The sequence below is a fragment of the Clinocottus analis genome, unplaced genomic scaffold (genome assembly GCF_023055335.1).
Source record: "Clinocottus analis isolate CAN_PGR_092001 unplaced genomic scaffold, fCliAna1.0.p SCAF_11, whole genome shotgun sequence".
Taxonomy (NCBI): Eukaryota; Metazoa; Chordata; class Actinopteri; order Perciformes; family Cottidae; genus Clinocottus; species Clinocottus analis.
The window spans coordinates 21317544-21328883 of record NW_027175832.1 but is presented as its reverse complement, the minus strand read 5'-3'; the positions used below and the strand labels follow the sequence as shown (position 1 = coordinate 21328883).

Sequence of the window (11340 nt, the reverse complement as noted above, 5' to 3'; positions counted from 1 at the left end):
TGGTAAGTCAACTTTAACACAAAATCTTGGACATGATTCATGAAACGTTTCAGTTCTTCAGGGCAAAAATGTTCTCCCATTAAAGTCAGTTCATAGAAACACAAATGGTGAAATGATTCTTTGTTCTTTTCAGGATCCTGTGAGGATTCAGTGACACCATTTAAAGATGTAATGCTGGCTTTGGGAGGACACAGTGTGACTCTCTCCTGTAAATATTCAGCCTCTGCACCAACCCTCTCCTGGTATCAACAGAAGTCCAGTTCATCTCCACAGCTTCTCATCACAGAATATTCAGAGAAAAGAGCAGGGTTGTCTTTTACACATGACAGAACATCTAAAGAGTTTCATCTGGAGATCTCCTCTGCTGCAGTGTCAGACTCTGCTGTGTACTACTGTGCTGTGAGGCCCACAGTGACAGGAAACACCACAACTCTGTACAAAAACCTGTGGAGCAAAGACAACACAATACTGCACAACATCCACTAGAGGGAGTCTCACTCTGTGATGATACTTCTGGATTCTTTGTAGTGGTGATGAAAACTAGTGGAATAACTATAAACAATACTTCAACATAATCAATTGTCAATTAAAGTCCTATGAAATCTAATAGAGCTGAAATTAAAGTCTGTCGGTCAGTTGTTTTTACAATTATAATATATTCAATGTGAAACTATTTCAGTAATTCAAACATTTCTCATGTTTGAGCATAGTATTTAATGTCTGATCATATGCAACAATGTGTCAATGTAATTACTGTTATATTTAAATCCACTCACGAAACATCACACCTATTAAATGCAGTGAGCTGTTGTGGTGTTCCACAGGGTTCAATTATAGGTCCTCTCATTTTATATTTACATTTCATCTTCAATCAAATTATGTTTAAAACACCACAACGCTGTACAAAAACCTGTGGAGCAAAGACAACACAATTTTGCACAACATCCACGAGAGAGAATCTAGAGGGCGTCAACATGAAGGAGCAGCAGTGATGGTTCAATAGCCGCTAGGGCTGATTCTCTGGCCACGCCCACTGACATTTAACTCACCCAATGAGAACACTTCTGTCTCCAGAGCAGAAGTGTTTAAGGAACTAAGATCTCAATGAGCTTGATGTTGAGCAGAAGGGCTGTGCAGCAGAGAGACTCTTTACTTTGCTCTTCTGCTGTCTGTTTGGCTTCAACCACTCCAAAGACATGATGCTTTACTTCTTTTTACCTTTCTTTCACTTTATAGGTGAGTGTTAGAACAGAGGTCACAGCAACCTGCAGCATGACCCAGATCCATCATGACTAAAGGTTTATCTGTGTAAAGTCAAGTCAAGAAGCTCTGTTGAGTTTCTGGATGTGAGAATCTCTTGCGGACTAACTAACAGGAATAACATTTATTTTGCAGCTCTGGGTTCCATGGACAGCATAAAGCCAGCAAGTAGTGAAGAGCATGTTGCAGAGGGCAGAAGCATCAACCTGACCTGTACATATGAGGGTGCTGTCTACAGTATCCAGTGGTACCAACAGAACCAGAGGTCCAGACCAGAGTTCCTGCTCTACATCACAGAGGAAGGATTGATTCATAGAACTGCTTCTGGTTTCTCAGCTCACATTAACAAAGAAGAGAAACGTGTCCATCTGGAGATCTCTTCTGCTGCAGTGACAGACTCTGCTGTGTACTACTGTGCTCTGCAGCCCACAGTGACAGGAAACACCACAACGCTGTACAAAAACCTGTGGAGCAAAGACAACACAATACTGCACAACATCCACTAGAGGGAGTCTCACTCTGTGATGATACTTCTGGATTCTTTGTAGTGGTGATGAAAACTAGTGGAATAACTATAAACAATACTTCAACATAATCAATTGTCAATTAAAGTCCTATGAAATCTAATAGAGCTGAAATTAAACTCTGTAAGTCAGTTGTTTTTACAATTATAAAATATTAAATGTGAAACTATTTCCATATTTCATACATTACACATGTTTGAGCATATTATTTAATGTCTGATCATGTGCAACAATGTGTCAATGTAATTACTGTTATATTTAAATCCACTCACGAAACATCACAACTATTAAAGGCAGTGAGTTCTTGTGGTGTTCCACAGGGTTCAATCATAGGTCCTCTCATTTTATATTTACATGTCGTCTTTAGATCAAATTATGTTTAAAGCACAACTTTAGTCTACATGGTGTTGCTGATAATATGTGATCCTAGAGGGTATTAAAGTAATCATGGAAGCTACGTGCTGGTGTTCCAGATGTTTCAACAACTGAGTGAGTCTTGACCAGAGGTCTCAACCTCCTATAATTCTGTAAACTCACATGTATCTGGTTGAGGTTTCTGTTGATGTTACGCTTACTGCTCATAATCTGGAGATATTATTGATCATTTATAATCCTGTATGGACTATGAATTACTATAGCGCCCCCTAGTGTTTAAACGGCATGGAAATGAAAGGGTATGTTAGAGGATATAATGTGCACATATGCTGCAAATCTGGTGGCAGTAGGCCCAATCATGTTGAAGTCATGAGTAGTGATATACGAGCAACGCACCTAACAAGTGACGCGTTGTTCAAATGTTCCTTCTCAGTTCACTTTCAATCTTTCTGATAGCAAACATGACATCCGTTGGTTCTGGTGGGAAAGAGAGTGGAAGTAAAGATGTTGGGAGTAGAGTCATCAGTACGGTCTGTAAATGAGCTGTCACTGTGATCAGGCTCCTCCTTCTAGCCCTCATGATCAGTGTGAAGAAGACTCACCAGAGAGATCTCAGTGTGAAGAAGACTCACCAGAGAGATCTCAGTGTGAAGAAGACTCACCAGAGAGATCCCTGCCTTCTGTAGAGCTGCTGGAGCTCACAGTCACTCAGCACTGCAGACATGGCGCCTCTGTTCGTCTCAGTGCTGCTGGCCGCTCTGAGCCTTGGTGTGAACACACTTTGCGTCCTTGCAATTGATCCGACACCGACATGGTTCTGTAACAGCACACTGAAATGTTTGTTTCTGCTTTACAGGAAGCAGAGCACAAACAGACAGCGTGCTGCAGCCAAGAGCAGACGAGACAGCGACTGAAGGAGAGGCAGTGACAATGGGCTGTCAATACAACAGCAGTTCAACAAATTCTTATCTTTTCTGGTACAAACAGGATGGAAACAACAGCCCCAAATTCATCCTGAGCCGCTTTACCTTCGGCTCGGGGAAAACAGAGGACCAGGAGAGGTTTTCATCCACGTTGGATTCCACCTCAAGATCAGTTCCTCTGAAGATCCAGAACCTTCAACTGTCAGACTCTGCTGTGTACTACTGTGCTCTGAGGCCCACAGTGACAGGAAACACCACAACGCTGTACAAAAACCTGTGGAGCAAAGACAACACAATACTGCACAACATCCACTAGAGGGAGTCTCACTCTGTGTACCATCAGCAGTGATGATACAGTCTGGATTCTTGTCAGACTGCATTTCAGGATAGTTGGGGTCAAGTAAGACCACAGCGACACACAGTTGAAGAGAGGAAACCCTCAACACTCTTGGGAAAGCTTCAAAACAGCGCTCAGCCGGGGTCTCTTGAGTATCCCCACACCCGCCGAGCGCCTCTTATTCTGGGAAAAAGAGAGTCAAGACCCTACAAGGCCACCAGACGCTCACCTGGGGGCTGCCCTCCCCCTACCTTCAGCAGTGTGTGATGATACTTCTGGATTCTTTGTAGTGTAGAATTATAATAAATTAAATGTGAAACTATTTCCATAATTCAAACATTTCACATGTTTGAGCGAATTATTTAATGTCTGCTCATATGCAACAATGTGTCAATGTAATTACTGTTATGTGTAAATCCACTCACAAAACATCACAACTTCATTAAAGGCAGTGAGTTCTTGTGGTGTTCCACAGGGTTCAATCATAGGTCCTCTCATTTTATATTTAGGAGTGACAACAAAGTACAACTTTCCCTCGTGTGTTCTGCCTGAATAAATCTCTGCCCTCCATTATGTATTGTTGTGTTTGGATCCTTCCACCAGCCGTTACACTTACTGCTTTCATTATTATTATATGCTGCGGTTATTTTGGATCGTCGTAACTTTTTAATCTGCCTACTATTCTCATTATATGAATAATTTCAGTGGTATGCAGCTCAGTGAGAGAGACGTCATGAGTAAAGGGTAGAGTAAGGTGTCAATGGACCACAGAACAGGAAAGTGTGGCTCTAGATATACCACAACAAAGTATGGTGGGATTTTAAAAGACATATTTTATAACAATAAAGCTGGTTGTCATCACAGACTCAGATAAAGTTGTTTTCTGGTCTTTAAAAAACCCTTAAATGCATCATCAGAGCTACTTATTCCTGACTCCTGCCATAAAGCCAAAAACACCAGAACGAAAAATACCTCCATCTGGTTCAACATGAAGCGACAGTCTGTTAACCAGGAGGAAGAGGAACTGAGAGAAGAGAAGACACATCTAAGAGGAGACGGAGAGAATCAGGGAGGAGCTAAGATGTTCCTGAACTATAGAAGAGAGGAACTTCTTCATTCAACAGAGTTCAATACACAAACCATCAGCATCACCTTTATTCAACATGAGGGCATTAGAGTATCATTTACTTTGCCTACTGTCATTTTGCTTTCTAACAGGTATGTAAGATTCTGAATATAACAGTCCAATGTTATTTGAATGTGATCCATGAACTGAGTCTTTGGCGTTCTCTCTTCCTTTAGGTGTCAGCTGTGAAGAACTCATCCCAGTCAAGAAAGAAGAGTCCAGTCTAGAAGACAGCCCTGTTACTCTGTCCTACAGATACTCCAAACAAGCAACTGGCAGTGATGAGTTTTACTGGTATCGACAACATCCAGGAAAACCACCAGAGTTCCTCATCTCCCATTTAGGAACAGGAAATATAATGAAGAATCCAATCTCTGGACTGAAGATTGAAGTGGATCAAAACCGAATCCTGATGAACATCTCCTCTGCTGCAGTGTCAGACTCTGCTGTGTACTACTGTGCTGTGAGGCCCACAGTGACAGGAAACACCACAACTCTGTACAAAAACACCAGCTGACACTGACAAGCTGCTGGAAGCCTTTCTTCCACATGTTGTATGAACGTTTAGCTCCTCTAGAGGGCGACGTTATCAAGGAGGCGGTGCAGTACTTGTGCAGCGTGTTGAGGCGTTCAGTCCAGAAGAAGTGCTGCTGTGAAGAGAACAACTGTCAGACTGCATGTTGAACACCAGCTAGTTTCTGCTGCTGGTCCAAACCTGCTTGTAGAGATGGAACATTGGCTGTGGATCATTCTTGCTGCTCTGTTCTCTGGTAAGACAGAAAGAACAACATGTTCCTCTCTCAACACTTTCCACCACAAACCAGCTGTGCATGTTTTTAATGTTCATCATACAGAAAAGCAAAAGCTCCTTTCTGTTGGTATCTAGTACCTTCTAAATAACTCCTTGTATGGTTCAATGTGACATCAGACAGCAGTCAGTGGAACCAGACTATTCTAAATGTCTGTGTGTGACTCGCTGGCTAAAGAACTCTTTAACCCACGGACAGTTCTGCTTTAATCAACCATATGTATTGATCATCTCTTCTTCTGCATGTTCTTATTCTCCTCAGAGTGTAAAGGAGAAGACAGAGTGACCCAGTCAGCAAGAGATGTCATCGCTACTGAAGGACAGACCGTTACACTCCACTGTTCCTTTGAGACGACGGACACATTTCCCACTTTGTTCTGGTACAAACAACAAGTCAATGATTTCCCAAAGTACATGCTGAGATTTTTCTCAAACACACTAGATAAAGCTCCAGAGTTCCAGAATGACAGATTTGATGCTTCAATCAACAAGACATCAGTTCCTCTGAAGATCCAGAAGCTTCAACTGTCAGACTCTGCTGTGTACTACTGTGCTCTGAGGCCCACAGTGACAGGAAACACCACAACTCTGTACAAAAACCTGTGGAGCAAAGACAACACAATACTGCACAACATCCACTAGAGGGAGTCTCACTCTGTGTACCATCAGTAGTGATGATACAGTCTGGAATCCTCATGTTAGATTCTTCAAGTTAGACAACAGCTCAGTACAGTTGGGGTCAAGTCAGACCGCAAAACAGGATAGTCGGGGTCAAGAAAGACAACAGCTCAGGATAGTTGGGGTCAAGAAAGACAAAATCTCGATATAGTTGGGGTCAAGTAGGACAAAATTTCAGGATAGTTGGGGTCAAGTTAGACCACAGAAAAGGATATTTGGGGTCAAGTTAAACCACAGTTCAGGATAGTTTGGGTCAAGAAAGACAAAGGCTCAGGATAGTTTGGGTCAAGTAGGACAACAGTTCAGGATAGTTTGGGTCAAGAAAGACAAAGGCTCAGGATAGTTGGGGTCAAGTTAGACCACAGAAAAGGATATTTGGGGTCAAGTTAAACCACAGTTCAGGATAGTTTGGGTCAAGAAAGACAAAGGCTCAGGATAGTTTGGGTCAAGTAGGACAACAGTTCAGGATAGTTTGGGTCAAGAAAGACAAAAACTCAGGATAGTTGGGGTCAAGTAGGACAACAGTTCAGGATAGTTGGGGTCAAGTTAGACCACAGAAAAGGATATTTGGGGTCAAGTTAAACCACAGTTCAGGATAGTTTGGGTCAAGAAAGACAAAGGCTCAGGATAGTTTGGGTCAAGTAGGACAACAGTTCAGGATAGTTTGGGTCAAGAAAGACAAAAACTCAGGATAGTTGGGGTCAAGTAGGACAACAGTTCAGGATAGTTGGGGTCAAGTTAGACCACAGAACAGGATAGTTGGGGTCAAGAAAGACAAAAGCTCAGGATAGTTGGGGTCAAGTAGGACAACAGAACAGGATAGTTTGGGTCAAGAAAGACAAAGGCTCAGGATAGTTGGGGTCAAGTAGGACAACAGTTCAGGATAGTTGGGGTCAAGTTAGACCACAGAACAGGATAGTTGGGGTCAAGAAAGACAAAAGCTCAGGATAGTTGGGGTCAAGTAGGACAACAGAACAGGATAGTTTGGGTCAAGAAAGACAAAGGCTCAGGATAGTTGGGGTGAAGTTAGACAACAGTTCAGGATAGTTGGGGGCAAGGTAGACCGTAGTTCAGGATACAGACCACAGGAAGAGGAGGAGCTGAGGTTTCCTGTTGGATCTGAAGACGTTCTGTGTTTTCTCTTTGTTCATTCAGAACAAGTGAAGATGATGCAGCTCTTGTTAGTTTGGTTGATGATGTTCATGTTTCAAACTGGTAAGTCAACTTTAACACAAAATCTTGGACATGATTCATGAAACGTTTCAGTTCTTCAGGGCAAAATTGTTCTCCCATTAAAGTCAGTTCATAGAAACACAAATGGTGAAATGATTCTTTGTTCTTTTCAGGATCCTCTGAGGATTCAGTGACACCATTTAAAGATGTAATGCTGGCTTTGGAAGGACACAGTGTGACTCTCTCTTGTAAATATTCAGCCTCTGGACCAACCCTCTTCTGGTATCGACAGAAGTCCAGTTCATCTCCACAGCTTCTCATCATGGAATATTCAGAGAAAAGAGCAGGGTTGTCTTTTACACATGACAGAACATCTAAAGAGTTTCATCTGGAGATCTCCTCTGCTGCAGTGTCAGACTCTGCTGTGTACTACTGTGCTCTGCAGCCCACAGTGACAGGAAACACCACAACGCTGTACAAAAACACCAGCTGACACTGACAAGCTGCTGGAAGCCTTTCTTCCACATGTTGTATGAACGTTTAGCTCCTCTAGAGGGCGACGTTATCAAGGAGGCGGTGCAGTACTTGTGCAGCGTGTTGAGGCATTCAGTCCAGAAGAAGTGCTGCTGTGAAGAAAACAACTGTCAGACTGCATGTTGAACACCAGCTAGTTTCTGCTGCTGGTCCAAACCTGCTTGTAGAGATGGAACATTGGCTGTGGATCATTCTTGCTGCTGTGTTCTCTGGTAAGACAGAAAGAACAACATGTTCCTCTCTCAACACTTTCCACCACAAACCAGCTGTGCATGTTTTTAATGTTCATCATACAGAAAAGCAAAAGCTCCTTTCTGTTGGTATCTAGTACCTTCTAAATAACTCCTTGTATGGTTCAATGTGACATCAGACAGCAGTCAGTGGAACCAGACTATTCTAAATGTCTGTGTGTGACTCGCTGGCTAAAGAACTCTTTAACCCACGGACAGTTCTGCTTTAATCAACCATATGTATTGATCATCTCTTCTTCTGCATGTTCTCTTCCTCCTCAGAGTGTAAAGGAGAAGACAGAGTGACCCAGTCAACAAGAGATGTCATCGCTACTGAAGGACAGACCGTTACACTCCACTGTTCCTTTGAGACGACAAGAGCAAGTCCCACTTTGTTCTGGTACAAACAAGAAGTCAATGATTTCCCAAAGTACATGCTGAGATGTTTCTCAAACACACTAGATAAAGCTCCAGAGTTCCAGAATGACAGATTTCATGCTTCAATCAACAAGACATCAGTTCCTCTGAAGATCCAGAAGCTTCAACTGTCAGACTCTGCTGTGTACTACTGTGCTCTGCAGCCCACAGTGACAGGAAACACCACAACGCTGTACAAAAACCTGTGGAGCAAAGACAACACAATACTGCACAACATCCACTAGAAGGAGTCTCACTCTGTGTACCATCAGCAGTGATGATACAGTCTGGATTCTTGTCAAACTGCATTTCAGGATAGTTGGGGTCAAGTAAGACCACAGCGACACACAGTTGAAGAGAGGAAACCCTCAACACTCTTGGGAAAGCTTCAAAACAGCGCTCAGCCGGGGTCTCTTGAGTATCCCCACACCCGCCGAGCGCCTCTTATTCTGGGAAAAGGAGAGTCAAGACCCTACAAGGCCACCAGACGCTCACCTGGGGGCTGCCCTCCCCCTACCTTCAGCAGTGTGTGATGATACTTCTGGATTCTTTGTAGTGTAGAATTATAATAAATTAAATGTGAAACTATTTCCATAATTCAAACATTTCACATGTTTGAGCGTATTATTTAATGTCTGCTCATATGCAACAATGTGTCAATGTAATTACTGTTATGTGTAAATCCACTCACAAAACATCACAACTTCATTAAAGGCAGTGAGTTCTTGTGGTGTTCCACAGGGTTCAATCATAGGTCCTCTCATTTTATATTTAGGAGTGACAACAAAGTACAACTTTCCCTCGTGTGTTCTGCCTGAATAAATCTCTGCCCTCCATTATGTATTGTTGTGTTTGGATCCTTCCACCAGCCGTTACACTTACTGCTTTCATTATTATTATATGCTGCGGTTATTTTGGATCGTCGTAACTTTTTAATCTGCCTACTATTCTCATTATATGAATAATTTCAGTGGTATGCAGCTCAGTGAGAGAGACGTCATGAGTAAAGGGTAGAGTAAGGTGTCAATGGACCACAGAACAGGAAAGTGTGGCTCTAGATATACCACAACAAAGTATGGTGGGATTTTAAAAGACATATTTTATAACAATAAAGCTGGTTGTCATCAAAGACTCAGATAAAGTTGTTTTCTGGTCTTTAAAAAACCCTTAAATGCATCATCAGAGCTACTTATTCCTGACTCCTGCCATAAAGCCAAAAACACCAGAACGAAAAATACCTCCATCTGGTTCAACATGAAGCGACAGTCTGTTAACCAGGAGGAAGAGGAACTGAGAGAAGAGAAGACACATCTAAGAGGAGACGGAGAGAATCAGGGAGGAGCTAAGATGTTCCTGAACTATAGAAGAGAGGAACTTCTTCATTCAACAGAGTTCAATACACAAACCATCAGCATCACCTTTATTCAACATGAGGGCATTAGAGTATCATTTACTTTGCCTACTGTCATTTTGCTTTCTAACAGGTATGTAAGATTCTGAATATAACAGTCCAATGTTATTTGAATGTGATCCATGAACTGAGTCTTTGGCGTTCTCTCTTCCTTTAGGTGTCAGCTGTGAAGAACTCATCCCAGTCAAGAAAGAAGAGTCCAGTCTAGAAGACAGCCCTGTTACTCTGTCCTACAGATACTACAAACAAGCAACTGGCAGTGATTATTTTTACTGGTATCGACAACATCCAGGAAAACCACCAGAGTTCCTCATCTCCCATTTAGGAACAGGAAATATAATGAAGAATCCAATCTCTGGACTGAAGATTGAAGTGGATCATGACCGAATCCATCTGGAGATCTCCTCTGCTGCAGTGTCAGACTCTGCTGTGTACTACTGTGCTGTGAGGCCCACAGTGACAGGAAACACCACAACTCTGTACAAAAACCTGACAGCTCCTCGCTGAACATTTACCCACAATGCTCCTTCTCTTATTGAACAACAGCACCATCAAGTGGACTTGAATGTCTCCAGCAATGTGACAATGATGTCTCAGTCTACCCTGTTCATATGCTTTTTGCACATTCAACAACTTTTAACATCTTTCAGGTGAACTGGTACCGACTGGTCCATCAGTTGCATCCTGGTCAACAGCTCGGGGTCAGAATGTTGTCTTTACTTCTCACGCCAACATCTTTCCTCACCGCGTTTTGTTCCAGGTCCATTGGATGGATAACATCTGCTTCAACAGTACAATTTATACCAATATAGATCGTGATATTTAGGGTCCGAGCACCGACAGCATCTGGCCAGCGAAGGCCCTCTTGAAACTGTCACGTTCATTTTTATGCAATTTAATTGCCTTTTTGGGATCTATCATAACCCTCAAATTTGCCAAATCCTACATGCATATCAGCTTGTATGAAACATTTGATATTTTAGGACTTTCGCATTTGGTTATAAAGAAATTGCTCCATAGCGCCCCCTAGAGTGATTTTTGGGACATACCAATCGTCCCCAATGACCGATTGACTTAACATTTGGCACACATGTCCGGTTGGGTCTGCTCTACAAAGGAAGTAATATAGAGCAATAAGCTCCGCCTACTCAGATTTTCCGCCATTTTTAATTTAGTGAAAAACCCATGATTGCCAACTCCTCCTACACGCTCTGTCCGATTGATTCCATATTCGCTGGGGGTCATTATTGGATCAGTGTCATCAAATGTTCCCAAAAGCTTGTTGATATCTCTTTGTGGTCAGAAGACATGGACCAATGAACCTCTAAGGGGCGTGGCTGAGTACTCGATCCACATCACTTCAAAATCACTTGGCCTATCATCACCAAATGTGTAGCATATGTTCACATGGCATCCTTTAACTTGCCCTATCATTTTCATTACATTCAAACACTAGGGGGCGCTGCAGGGAATCAGACAATTTCTGCTTTTTTATTGCTTTTTCAATTGTTTTTAGGAGTTATAGATGAACAAACTCCTACAAA

General features: G+C 42.4%; 1 gene segment (V, D, J or C); it reads left to right on the top strand.

The window, feature by feature from the left end:
• Positions 1 to 2881: 2881 nt before the first annotated feature.
• Positions 2882 to 5062, top strand: LOC137803128 (T cell receptor alpha variable 26-2-like). The segment is given in 2 exon segments: positions 2882 to 2927; positions 4722 to 5062. Coding segments are annotated over 2 exon segments (387 nt in total).
• The last annotated feature ends 6278 nt before the right edge of the window (positions 5063 to 11340 follow it).